We start from the raw sequence: 14,194 nt of genomic DNA, 5'->3' as shown, positions 1-14,194 counted from the left end.
GTTCCGGCATATGCCAGTAAAAAGGAAATTTCAGCATAAAATGATGTTGGCAAGATCGGTGTAAAAATGGCTGTAAATGTTGGTGTAATTGCTGCACAATTATGATCCAGGAAATTTCAGGTCTACATGTCTGTCTGCTAGTATCTGTGGGTACTTCGTGGAGAACTAAGAATAGAAGCCATTCTCTCAGCAGGCCAGCATAGAAGCGGTTTTGAGTGCGACATCTTACTTAAAATAAACTATTTTTAAAGCTAAGAAACAGTTTAAAATGAGAACTTATAAATGGGAACAAAATCCTTAATTTTAATCAAAATAATTTCCAACGAACCTGAATTTCTAAGTTATTTTACACCTCTGTTTTCTCAAAAATGTTTCACCAGATAACTATAGTTGCCCATAGTCATTACTTTTGCCCATTACTAGCTACAACTATAGATGGAACACTTGCAGTGGAGTCCCTCTTAGGGGTGTACAAAAGGTAGACCCAGAAAATGATTTCAAAATAAAATCAAGAGAGCAGGACAAGGGAATACTGGCTCAACACAAAGACTGATGTTGGGAAGTTCTTAAGACACAATGATGAATACATGGAATAGACTTTCAAGTAATGCTGTTGAGGTGAAAACACCAGGAATATTGAACCGTTGGATGCCACATTGGGGGTGGGGAACAGCAGGGACTAGTTAGATGGATAAACTCGGAGGCGCCAAATGACTGTGTCCACATTTATCTTGTAGATTACCATAAATATGGACAAAATCTAGGAGAATCAATAAACCTTTGGTCTGCTGAGGAAGCAGACTTGGGAGAACACAATAGGAGGAGTAGGCCATTTAGCCCTTCGAGCCTGCACTGCCATCCGACATTATGGCTGATCTTCTACCTGAACTCCACCTTCCTGCACTATCCCCCTATTCCTTAATCCTCAAACATTTATCAACCTCTCTTGAATAGCCTCAACGACTGAGCAGAGGTTCACCACCCTCTGAGTGAAGAAATTTCTCCTCATCTCAGTTCTAAAATGGCCGACTCCTTACTCTGAGACTGTGACCCCGTGTTCTATACTCCCCAGCCAGGGGAAACATTTTAAGAAACACAAGAAACATTTTCTCAGCATTAAAGATTGGAGATGCTGGGTCTGTTTTCTTTGGAACAGAGGAGGCTGAGGGGAAACCTGATTGAGGTGTATAAAATTATGAGGGGCCTGGATAGAGTGGATAGGAAGGACCTGTTTCCCTTGGCGGAGGGGTCAACAACCAGAGGGCATAGATTTAAAGTAATTGGGGGGAGATTTAGAGGCGATATATGGGGAAATTTCTTCACCCAGAGGGTGGTGGGAGTCTGGAACTCACTGAAAGGGTGGTAGAGGCAGAAAGCCGCACTACATTTAAAAAATACTTGGATGTGCACTTAAAGTGCCGTAACCTACAGGGCTACGGACCTAGAGCTGCAAAGTGGGGTTCGGCTGGATAGCTCTTGGTTGGCCAGCACGGACATGATGGGCCGAAATGGCCTCTTCCGGGCTGTACATTTTTATGATTTACCCTGTCAAGCCCCTTAAGAATTTTAGATGTTTCAAATGTGGGAGGTTTCCTATTTAAAGACTCCAACAGACGGAGAGAAAATGCTTCAGCAGAGATATTACACATGCACAAATCTCTGGATACCAGGCAAAATTACAAGCTGAAGAGCAGAAGTAATAGCATTACATGACAAGTAGCAGACAGCAACTGGCGTTCTGCATCTTCCTCAGTTCCACTGTACAAATCAAGTCATTTATTTCAAAACCATTAACTGTATAATGGAAAGATTTACATCAATACTTCGGCTCACAAAAATCCTTCCTGGTGTGAAAGCTGTCAAATAGTGGGCCAGAAAAACATGGAGAAAGCAGCAACTGCCATTAACTAAAACAACTTGCATTTATGTAGTTCCTTTAATGTAATAAAAGGCCCCAAGGCGCTTCACAGGAGGATTAGCAAACAAAACTTGACTCCAAGCCACACAAGGAGATATTAGGACAGATGACCTGAAGCTTGGTCAGAGGTAGATTTTAATGAGCATCTTAAGAGGAAAGAGAGGTTGTGAGGCAGAGGTTTAGGGAGGGAAGTCCAGAGTTCAAGGCCCAGGCAGCTAAAGGAACAGCCGACAATGGTGGAGCGATTAAAACTGGGGATGTGCAAGAGGCCAAAACTGGAGAAGCGCAGAGGTCGGGGAAGGGCGAGACCATGGAGGGATTTGCAAACAAAGATGAGAATTTTAAAATGGAGATGTTTTTAGCACGGGGACACCATTGCATATTCTGCATTTAGAACAATTATAATTTTTCTTTTTAAAAGATTTGGTCCATTGCAGATACCCACAAGTTATTGCTGGGAATGGTTTTACCTTCAAAACAAGCAAGAGCTACTTTTAAACACCTCTCCAATTTCCTCTGATTGATTCACCAAAATTCCCTTGGTGCTGCACTGAAGCATCAGCCTGGATTATGTGCTCAGATCCTGAAGTGGGGCTTGAACCCATGACCTTCTGTGAGACGAGTGTGCTACCTCGGAGCTCTCGTTGCCAGGCAGAAAACGATGAGTCAGGCATTCTTCACTCAGTTGTGAATGAAGATCTAAGCCGAGATTCTGCAAGTCACGGAACCTCGCAAGCAGCAAGCGCAGGTCGGACAATCAGGCATGCAACCTCGCTCAAACAATTTGCAGATCACTTCATGATCCAACAGGCAACGGAGTGCAGAGAATGAGGCCATGCGACTGGCATGCACAGCCTCATTTTAATATTTAAATCCAATGGTATAGGATTCTTTGGATGAGGCTCTGCCCACAGTGCAGGCCTTACCCATAAAAACAGAACACAGGGTTGTCCTGGGACCCTGCCTGCTGAAGCAACTTCCTTAAAAAGGGAGAGTAGGCTTTGTTGAATTTTTTTGTTTTGTACTCTGTGCAGCATTTCGCTCCAACATTCGTTGGTTTTGCTGCGCAGTCCATATTTGCACTGGGAGAGGAGGGCGTTACTCCACATATCACAATTCTGGACTGCTGCTAGTTCTGGTGCCAAGGAGGTGAAGCAAGGTACTCCTGTGGATATGCAAATGTGCTGTATAATTGGTACTTTGGCCACACAAGTCACCATTCTGTGACTTGCGTTTATATAAGCTCCGCACATACGGCCCATGTCAGAGGACACCAGTCTCTCACCTCCGCTCAACGGGGTCAAGTGCCAGAGTTGTGCCATGACCTGCAGACGTCTGGACCAGAAACACTCGCTCTGTAGACGTGAAGATTACCACAGTGTGGAACTACTGAATCTGTTGAAGCCACTCCAGGAGACATTGGTCACATTGGGAAGTCTGCAGTGTGCACCCGCATCAGATAATCAACCATTGTGGTGACAAGGGATGTCATCTTCCATCAGCTTTCCCGTGGAAAGGAGACAAAAGTCGGACAGATCACACAGCTTTCACCAAGCAGCAGAGTTCCCTCAGACACGTGGCATTGCATGCGGTACCTATGTGGGCGTCAGGACACTCTACATCAACCCAATAGCCTTCATGAAAAGGAAGACTGCAAAGAAAATATGGTGGATTTTCAAAAAAGTGTTTGATAATGTGCCACGTAAGAGACTTATTAAAATTAAGGCACATGGCATTAACGAGAATGCAGACATAGGAATAGAAATGGGTAGAAGATAGAAAGCAAAAATAGGGGTAAAATGGCTGTTTTTTCAAATTTGTGGGTAGTGATGTGTCCCAAAAGATCTGTGACAACCACTTTTGTTTTCCATTTCTGTAAATAATTTGGATGAGGAATAATATTGAAATTTGCTGGCGATACCTAATTAGGAGGCATGTCAAACTGTGAGGAGGAATGCAGGAGATGATGAGACTAAATATATTCAAAAGGGAGTTAGATGAAGTCCTTACTACTCGGGGGATTAAGGGTTATGGCGAGAAAGCAGGAAGGGGGTACTGAAGTTTCATGTTCAGCCATGAACTCATTGAATGGCGGTGCAGGCTAGAAGGGCTGAATGGCCTGCTCCTGCACCTATTTTCTATGTTTCTATGTTTCTATGAGACAGGTTAGTGGAATGGGGCGACGAGAGTTCAGTGGAGAGAACGGTAAAGTAGTGTGTTTTGGGAAGAACAGCGAAAGGAAGTGTACCCGACATGGTAGGATGCTCAGAGTGGTGGAAGGTACAAATACACTTGTCTTTCAAAGGTGACAATGCAAGTTTAAAAAAAATTCATAAAGCGCAAAATGGGGTTAGAGCTACATACATAAAGCAAGGGAGTGATGTGGGCCACATCTGTAGTATTGCATGTAATTCTGAGCACCACCCCACTATAGGAAATATATTGTGCCATAGAAAAGGAACAGCAAATATTCATTATGATGGTATCAGAAATCAGAAGCTGTAGTAATGAGCCTTTACATTGGAACAGAGAAGGTTGAGGGGTATAAAAATAGTTTCAAAATTATGAGAAGTTTTGAGTGGGTAATTAGAAAGCATGCTTCCACAGATTGGAAAATCAGTAACAAGGGGGCATCGACTCCAGATTATCACCATAATATTTTCCTCATTACAGAGAGTTATTGGAACATGTAATGGCCCTTAACTCGCACTCAGCAGCTAAGCAAAGGCATTCACCACTGGCCCAAAAAGCAAGCTTCCCACAAAGATCACACCATCTCTGGTGAGAAGTTCAGCTTTCCAACGTGCAGTTGAAATCAGCGCAAATAATTTTTTTTTTTTTTTTAAAGTTTCTTGAACATTTTAATGTTTTTTTTTTTAAAAACATGAATAAATTTGAGGTGCCATAAAATTAAAATTTGTTTTTTCAGGGCCATAATGTTTGTTTAGCAGTCAATACGCTGTCAAAACAGCAGCTACACCTAAACCAAAAGGGTCTAACTTTTAATGGGGTATTTAACAGCGATATTACCGCAGTGATTACTAGCTGGTGAGGCGAGGAGCCCCACAACACAGTTTGTATTGGAGCAGTGAATGACAGACCGCAACTTCAAGATCGTCATGTTTAGATGCGCATGCGCTAAATCTTGAAGTTGCGGTCAGTTTCAAAGGGATACTAACAGCGAACGCTGTTCATTCGCTGTTCGTACCCACCATAAATTCCGGGCGAGGTTGGGTTTCAGTCGGCTTAGATTGGTTATGCTATGAAAGTGAGCACGTAACCCCAGTCACGTACTCCGTCTGTATTTGCGTTTGACGTTACAACAGGAAGCAAAATGGATTGGCTGCAAAGAGACTGATTGACTCTTGTATCATTTGTCTTGGCTGCAAGCCCTTGGTCAGTCCTGCTTGTTGTATCTATATTGCATCGACCTGCAAGGACCATCAGCAGGTCAGGGCCTTCAAAGGAGCAAACTACTTCAAGGTACAGCGCGTGCTGGAGAGCGACGGCTGGCAAGAGAGCGACTGGATTGGACATCACCAAGGTCCAGGTCGTTGATTGGAGCGTGGGCAGGTAGAGCAGGAGCGGAGAGGTTGAGCCGCAGGAATGGCGGGTGATCGTGGAGCAACGTGATCGGGTCCCAGGAGAGGCGTGAGTTCGGGGCCCAGAAGAGAAGGCCCAGGGGCAGCACGAGCCAGCCCACACTGCAATGTGTGCGCCCTAGGTCCATGCAGCAGAGCTGGTCTCCAGTCATCTTGGTTAACCCTTGACACTGAACCAAGACCTAGCTCTGTCAAGCCCGTGTAGTGGCTGGGGTGCAACGGCCACCACACGTTAAAAAAATCCACACACAAGCATCTTCCACCCTTAAACATGTAGTTCGTGACCTGGAATATTAGGTCCTTCATTGAAACATCTGTGAACTCCTCCCTTTTTTGGCATGGAAGCAAGTCATCCTCGATACGAGGGACCGCCCAAGAAGAAATTATTCCAAGCAAATGTTTGACCACAAGTGGCTATTGAGATGATGACCGTAACATTGTTTGAGAGAATTGGTTAAGTATTGAAAAAGAATATAAAAAGGATGCAGGGAAAGGACAGGGAAATGGAATGAGAGTAGATAGCTTCAATTGAAAGGTCTAGCACAGGTACAGGCTGATGAGCCAAATGAGCTTTATTTTCTATGATTGATTTCCAAGTTCACAAACTTCTTTTCATTAAAAAAACAATTTTTCATGAGTGGCAATTATGAAAGCAGAATTAGAAATCAGTACAGCAGTCATTCTAGTAGAGGCTTGAGAACATGAAAGCGTTTCAAATTGAGTCAATTTTCCTGCCGTTTCTACTTTCTGCCCATTCGCGCAGGTAACATGAACAAGGTAATAAAAAGCTATCCCAATTCCAACTCACCTCTCTAACTTCTTCTCCACAATTGACACATCTATTCCCAGGGCCTGCTTTGTAAGTTGCAGCATCTCTGCAATGCACTGAAGGGTGTCTGCAAACCAATTAAAGAGACAGTCAAGCATTTCTTGCCGGAAGATCTTACATGAGAGATTTTTTTCGCCTCATTTCATGATTCCTTTCTCAGGTCGTGGCTCCACAGTCCATTAGCACTTCATCCAAGTGTCCATGATTCATATGCACACTGTGACAGTGAGTATGACACCTGAGAAAGTCTAATGTCTCAACTAAGTTTCCAAATACACCCCATTAGGGACAGAAATCATGGCTGTTTTTCTACCTTTCTAACACAAGAGCAGGCAGGCTAGTTGCAATGGGATGTTGAGCCCAGTATATCTCCCTGCCACCTTCTCCTCCCCCACAATCCTCAGTATTGCCCCAGCTGAGATTAGGGCACTATATTTAGGCAGGTTCACCAGACTGTGTGAAGAACAGCAGCAGGGTGTCATTAAAACATATGTTCCTACTCTTAAATCGCTAACCAAAGCTCCTGCAGTAAAGTGCACAAGTTGATTTTGAGTGAAGACAGGCTTAGCTGTGATGCCCCTTACCTCCATAATCAAAAAAGGTGATCTCATTGAAAGATACAAAATTCTTACAGGGTTTGACAGGGTAGATGCAGGGAGGATGTTTCCCCTGGCTGGGGAGTCTAGAACCAGGGGTCACAGTCTCAGAATAAGGGGTCGGCCATTTAAGTCTGAGATGAGAAATTTCTTCACTCAGGAGGGCAGTGAATCTTTGGAATTCTCTACCTCAGAGGGCTGTGGAGGCTTAGTCTTTATATTCAAAACAGAGATTGATAGGTTTTTAGAAATTGAGGGATGTGGGGACAGCGCAGGCAAGTGGAGTTGAGGTAGAAAGTCGGCCAGGATCTTAGTGAATGGCGGAGCAGGCTCGAGGGGCCGAATGGCCTACTCCTGCTCCCAATTCTTATGTTCGTATGTAAAACGTCTTTCAAAGGCTCACACATGAAGAATGGCCAATGGGGGATAGGTACTGGCAGGCGAGAATAGTGGCAACAAAGAGACAGAACCTCCAGATGCATCACCTTAAGCTACTCAAGTCCACCTATTGGCTAGGTCATCATCATCATCATAGGCAGTCCTTCGGAATCAAGGAAGACTTGTTTCCACTCCTGACGTGAGTTCTTTGGTGGCTGAACAGTCCAATACGAGAGCCACAGACTCTGTCACAGGTGGGACAGATAGTCGTTGAGGGAAGGGGTGGGCGGTTGGGACTGATTTGCCACACGCTCTTTCTGCTGCCCGCACTTGATTTGTGCATGCTCTTGGCGTGGAGACTAGAGGTGCTCAGCGCCCTCTCAGATGCACTTCCTCCACTTAGGGTGGTCTTGGGCTAGGGACTCCCAGGTGTCAGTGGGGATGTCGCACTTTATCAGGGAGGCTTGGAGGGTGTCCTTGTAGCGTTTCCGCTGCCCACCTTTGGCTCATTTACCGTGAGGGAGCTCAGAGTAGAGCGCTTGCTTTGGGAGTCTATTGTCTGGCATGCAGATGACGTGGCCTGCCCAGCGGAGCTGATCCGAGTGTGGTCAGTGCTTCAATGTTGGGGATGTTAGCCTGAGTGAGGACGCTGATGTTGGTGCGCCTGCCCTCCCAGGAGATTTGTAGGATCTTGCGAAGACATCGTTGGTGATATTTCTCCAGCAACTTGAGGTGTCTGCTGTACATGGTCCATGTCTGAGCCATACAGGAGGGCAGGTATTACTACAGCCATGTTGACCATGAGCTTGGTGGCAGATTTGAGGGCCTAGTCTTCAAACACTCTTTTCCTCAGCCGAAGGCTGCACTGGAGGCGGTGTTGGATCTCGTCGTCGATGCCTGCTCTTGTTGATAGGAGGCTCCCGAGATATGGGAATTGGTCCACGTTGTCCAGGGCCGCGCGGTGGATCTTGATGACTGGGGCACAGTGCTGTGCGGTAAGGACAGACTGGTGGAGGACCTTTGTCTTACGGATGTTTAGCGTAAGGCCCATGCTTTCGTACACCTCAGTAAATACGCCGACTATGTCCTGGAGTGCGGCCTCTGTATGTGCGCAGACGCAGGCGTCGTCCGCGTACCATAGCTCGACGACAGAGGTTGGGGTGGTCTTGGATCTGGCCTGGACAGGTTGCCTGGCATGCCTGACTAAACAGAAGGCAGGTTTTTTTTGCAGTAGGGATTAAGAACGTTTTCATTGTAATTAAATAAACAGCTGGTTTTAATATTAAGCATTGATAATCACTGTAAAATGTCCAGTGAACGTCAGGTGAAAAACTGATTGATATCTGGTCTTGTACATCGCAGGAACACAAAGATCAACTCCTGGACGTGTTTGCTGCAGAGCTGTGTTTATTTGAATTTGAAGAAATACTGATGTTGGATAAAAATGTCACAAGTGTATTGTAGCATTCAAGGATCTTTTATAGGACGGTGTATAATTAGGGATCATGATCAATCAGAATTTGTTTCCAATCAGAGAGAACACCTCACATGTATAGCAGCACCAGAGTGACGAATTGACTAAACCAATCTTTTGAGATGGCAGAAGCAGCTTTAGCAAAGAACCTTCGTACCTTTGCCATCCTCCTCGGGGTTTCGTGTGACAGCTCGGAGTGTGTGGAAGTATCCGCTAGTTCCATTGTGCTTGTAATGTAGCCTCATACAAGAAAACTTGGGCTTCCCAAAGAAAGTTGGTTCTGGACCTTTGTAAAAAAAAAAAAAAAAAATATACAAACCATTATAATACTTACTTTCATCACTACCGGTTATAAAGAAGTATGTACAAGATCATTAAATCTTGTATACAATACATTTCAGTGTCTTCACATTTTGCACGCAAGTGAAAATATAATTACGGGAAACTAGTCAATCTCTTGTGGTGTGCTGTTGCACACAGTAAGTCAGAGAAAATGGTCTCTCTCTTACCTATCTGTTGTCTTCGTGTTGCTGTATCGCTTTCCCTCCTCTTTTGCTTCTAACTTTCTCTTCCTTCCTGCTTTTTTTCTCCCCTCAAGTCTTTTTACTTCCCTGTCCTCTTCTACTCCCATTACGTCCCCTACACCTTTGGTGTCACACTACCTCCTTTCTCCCATCACTACCCTAACTCTCCCCCCATTGAACTGCCTGCTCAGCCACCAGGTTCCTTCACCTTTACTCCATAGCAATGTTCCCTTGTAGCTACTCAGCCAGCCCATGCTCCGGGCAACCCGCGCTGCCGGCTTTTCAATGTGCGGTATTTTGAATGGGCCGTGCAACACCTTAAAGACAATATTGCTCCACAGTCCTTCATAACCGGCCATCCATCCATCCATCCCACCGTTTTATCCTCCACTCCATTTATTTTCCTCAAAATCTTTTTTGCTTTCAAATTTCAGTCATTTTTGAAATTTATGAATACTCGGCTGTCTCCTCACATTGTCCAAAAGGTGTTAGTACTTACAATTATGTCGCACAGCTATACACAAAGTTAACTTAAAATACAGATGAGATCATTATTAGGTGGCTTCAAAATGTAGCTGTTCTTTTGAAAATGGAACTATTCGCATAAAAACACTCCTTTCTGACCCCAGTCTCCAGCTCACTTTCATCTTAATACACTTCGAAGTACACAGAATACAAAACAAAAGCTACAACTTTCCTCACTATCTCACATGCACAAAGACACACAGCAATTTTAAACTACAACACTATGTACATTTTACCAGCATTTGAACCGTGTCCTCTAGCTTTTCTTGAAATAATTGAAAAAACAGCAGTGCAGACATTGCTAGACACTGAAGAAAAAATATACAACTGACTGACGTGTTTCCTACATTACAACAGTGACTAGACTTCAAAAGCACTTCATTGGCTGTGAAGTACTTTGGGACATTCGGAGGTCGTGAAAGGTACTATATAAATGCAAATCTTTCTTTTTCTTTTTGAACGGTACTAATGCATCCTGGGATTAGGTATACAGCACCTGCTCAGATTGCACAATCAAAATTTTGCTCACAAAATAAAGCTCTGGGCAAACGTCTGGGCTTTTGGGAGTGGTTGAGCTCTACAAGTAAACACTTTAAGGCATTCAAAAGCTCAAAAGACGTCAATGGATAAATTAAATCAGGTTATGACTTGAGGAAAAGAAAGATACAAGTACTCTGCAGGTCACCTGCTAAAACAGTAGGAGTTATGTGACCAAGTGCATCAGAGAGGACATTCTGCATGGTTTCCCTATAGATGAAGGAAACAGCTGTGTTACTGTGAGACTATGCTGCACAAGTTATATACATATACAGTAGACACCTCAAAGCACTTCAGTACCACCAGCGCTGCCTCCGCAAGATCCTGCAAATCTACTAGGAAGATAGACGCACCGTCGTCAGTGTTCTCGATCAGGCCAACATCGAAGCGCTGACCACACTCGACCAGCTCCATTGGGCAGGCCACATCATCCACATGCCTGACACGAGACTCCCAAAGTGCGCGCCTCCTACACGGCAAGCGAGCCCTTGGTGAGCAAAGGAAACTTTTCAAGGACAGCCTCAAAGCCTCCTTGATAAAGTGCAACATCTCCACCGGCACCTGGGAATCCCTGGCCCAAGACCGCCCAAGGTGGAGGAAGAGCATCCGGGTGGGTGCTGAGCACCTCGAGTCTCGTCGCCGAGAGCATGCAGAAAGCAAGCGCAGGCAGTGGAAGGAGCGTACGGCAAACCAGGCCCCCCAACCACCCTTTCCTTCAACCACTGTCTGTCCTGCCTGTGACTGAGACTGTAACTCCTGTATTGGACTGTACAGTCACCAGAGAACTCACTTTCAAAGTGGAAGTAAGTCTTCCTCGATTTCGAGGGACTGCCTATGATGATGATGGTGCACAAGTATGCATTGCTTGGTGCGCCTTCAAGGGGGAGCTGGGCTGGTCTTGACTGGAGAAGAGATCATATCAGAAGGCAAGTCCTTTGTAGACAACACTTGGTCCGTGTGATCTCCTGGACTAGATTCAATCGCCTGAGGGGGTCGGAGAGGAGGGGAATTTTCCAGAGTATATTTTCCATTATTAGCCTTGGGTAATTGCGTCTCCCAGATGATCACATGGCTGCCGGGGGTGGGGGGAGGGGGGGGGGAAGAGGAGAGGAGGAATATCTATCTAATGAGTGGGAGACTAGTGTGGAAAGCTAGAAATTGCTCACATTATATCTTGTTTAGCAGTGGGAACAGGAATCCGTGCTGCGCCCAGACTAGTTAGACGTCTAAAGATCAACTTTCATGGATTAACTCATCTCTGTGGAATGCTGAATTTACCCCTTATTCAGGGCTCATGGCCAAAATCAGAAAGCAAGAACATTCAATCCCAAAGTTAAAACTAGTAGCAGATTACACGACTGTCCATGACCAGTGCACCACAACAGAATTAGGGATTTCAGTTTCTCACATAAATACGGACAATTTGATAGAGAAACGTAACTTGTCTTACATTGTTGTTTCTGTTGAAAATATAAAATGTTTTTATTAAATGAAACTCTCATTGCAAAGTGAAAGAGTGAGTGAGATCCTTGCCCTCAGGTGTTACTGAAAACTGCAACATACAAAAGTATGAAATATATATATATTTATATTTATAATTAGAGCCCAGGTAGAAGAGGTATTTTCACTCCCTGCTTAATATATATATATATATTTTAATATTCAATCAGAAGCATGCACAGGGATGTGCTGCAACAAAACCTGTAGGGATCAATCTGTAATCGCCCCAGCAAGGAGCCGCAGGCAGACTGAAGCTCAGGTGCAGAGCTGCTCGAAGTCGGATGGGAAGTCGAGCTGCAGCAATGCTAAATGACGAATACTGTACACTCATCACAATAGACGGCAGAATGAGAATCAGACAGCAGCAGTAAAACCAACCCACCGATTTCAATCTTCTCCAAATCCTCCAAGTTCAGTCTTTGATACTGGTTCACTTTATCAACTTCATCATCGTAGCTACCAATGAGGAGAGAGACAAAGTGTCAGACTTTAAGCCAGCTAATTACACACGGGAACAATTGTACATTCGCTCATTGGTTGCTTAGCAACCGTCAGTTATGGATTTTATTAGCCTGGTTGTGAAACAATCTTTGGCAACATTTAACGAGTTTTAAATAAGCTGGCCATTTACTTACTAGGCCACATAGTAGGCACAGTTGGAGAGGAGGAGGAGGACGTCAACATCTCTGTGGGTGGCATCAATAAGACTGCAAAAAAAATTAATAATTTCAAGCAATATGAATTATTTCCTATGGAAACACTCATGTCTTTCCGATCACAGAAACTGTACTTAACGCTTCAACTAGAACATGCACACTTGGAAAACATAACAGGTCTCAATGAGAGTATTCAAAATTGAAATTTGTATTTACTGACAAAGAAACAAATAATTTCTACACTTATTTTAAATAGTCCAGTATCAAAAGTATCAACCTCAACCAGAAGGGCAAAGATATCACACCACGGAACCCTCCCCAACTAGTCCCATCAGGCAGGGCTACAGCAGAGCACAGAAGGGACTCTTCCTGCACATGATTCTTTTCAACTTGAGATCAGCCAGTGAAGAGCGTTAACCCAGACTGCCTCCAGCGTCAGTAGAGAGCGAGAGGTGGACACAGGTCTCCAGGTTGGGAGAGATCTGCTTCAGGGCTACAACTAAATGCACCAGTCGTGCGCTTGGACATCCATTTCATTCTACTTCAATCACATTTAAAAGGCAAAAATGAAACTGCTTTGGTGCCTTGGCACAAGTTCTTAATAAAATAATAACCATTCCACAATTTGGGAAACAAAGTAGTAAGTTCTTTTACACAGGTTGTTGAACATTTAATTTTTTAAGTAAACATGATTGTCAGCTCTTAGTTTCAATTCAAGCAAAATCTATTTTGGCAGATAGCCCACGAGTTCGAGCAGGAGAGTGCCAGACTGTCCCAGTCCAGGGGACTCGGAATCAAAGCGCAGCCTCATCAGAGAGTGAAATTCAGCTACTTCGGTGCATAACCAGGTAGACTTATCAATACACATTGAGTTAGTACAAAGCTTTCCAGACACGAGACTTCCAAAGCAAGCACTCTACTCGGAACTCCTCCATGGCAAACGAGTCAAAGGTGGGCAGCGGAAACGTTACAAGGACACCCTCAAAGCCTCCCTGATAAAGTGCAACATCCCCACTGACACCTGGGAGTCCCTGGCCCAAGACTGCCCTAAGTGGAGGAAGTGCATCCGGGAGGGCGCTGAGCACCTCGAGTCTCATCGCCGAGAGCATGCAGAAATCAAGCGCAGGCAGCGGAAAGAGCGTGCAGCAAACCAGTTCCACCCACCCCTTCCTTCAACGACTATCTGTCCCACCTGTGAGAGTCTGTGGCTCTCGTGTTGGACTGTTCAGCCACCTAAGAACTCACTTCAGGAGTGGAAGCAAGTCTTCCTCAATTCCGAGGGACTGCCTATGATGGATATGATGGGCAAAGCTTCCACAGTTCAAACCATGCCAAAACCTCATGGCAGGAAGCCAGCCACAAACAGAACCCGAGAGTGGAAATGGAACCGACGTCTGAGGAATTACATTTGTGTTGTCTCGGCTATTTTGTTAAAGCAGAAATACCTGAACATTTTCTTCGACCAAGTTATTTAATGATCATTGAAGTAGTTACATCAAGTTATCTCTACACTTCCAGTTATATGTACAAGATCAGTTTGTTTGAAAATTCTAGTAAGATGACAACCAATTCCCAACTGCATTTAATGTAGTTAATGTACCTGGTCCTTATTTATTTGGAAGGAACACTGAACAATTGGCACTAGAAATCATTTG

At 44.5% G+C, this 14,194-nt stretch overlaps 1 protein-coding gene across 5 annotated transcripts in view; it reads right to left on the bottom strand.

Annotated features, from left to right (window-relative positions):
- The window catches only part of inpp5f (inositol polyphosphate-5-phosphatase F), a 271,778-nt gene that overhangs the window by 31,443 nt on the left and 226,141 nt on the right, over positions 1-14,194 (bottom strand). For 3 of the 5 annotated variants that reach the window (XM_070876665.1, XM_070876663.1, XM_070876664.1), the window contains 4 exons: positions 12,519-12,590; positions 12,266-12,339; positions 8,955-9,083; positions 6,329-6,416 (listed from right to left, as the gene is read on the bottom strand). In XM_070876665.1, the coding sequence (XP_070732766.1) occupies positions 6,329-6,416; positions 8,955-9,083; positions 12,266-12,339; positions 12,519-12,590 (363 nt within the window). The remainder of the gene's footprint in view (positions 1-6,328; positions 6,417-8,954; positions 9,084-12,265; positions 12,340-12,518; positions 12,591-14,194) is intronic. The other 2 variants (XM_070876666.1, XM_070876667.1) reach the window with 2 other exon arrangements.

The sequence above is a fragment of the Pristiophorus japonicus genome, chromosome 3, assembly GCF_044704955.1.
Source record: "Pristiophorus japonicus isolate sPriJap1 chromosome 3, sPriJap1.hap1, whole genome shotgun sequence".
Lineage (NCBI taxonomy): Eukaryota > Metazoa > Chordata > Chondrichthyes > Pristiophoridae > Pristiophorus > Pristiophorus japonicus.
Note: the sequence above shows the minus strand (reverse complement) of the source record. Positions and strands in the feature narration are given on the sequence as shown.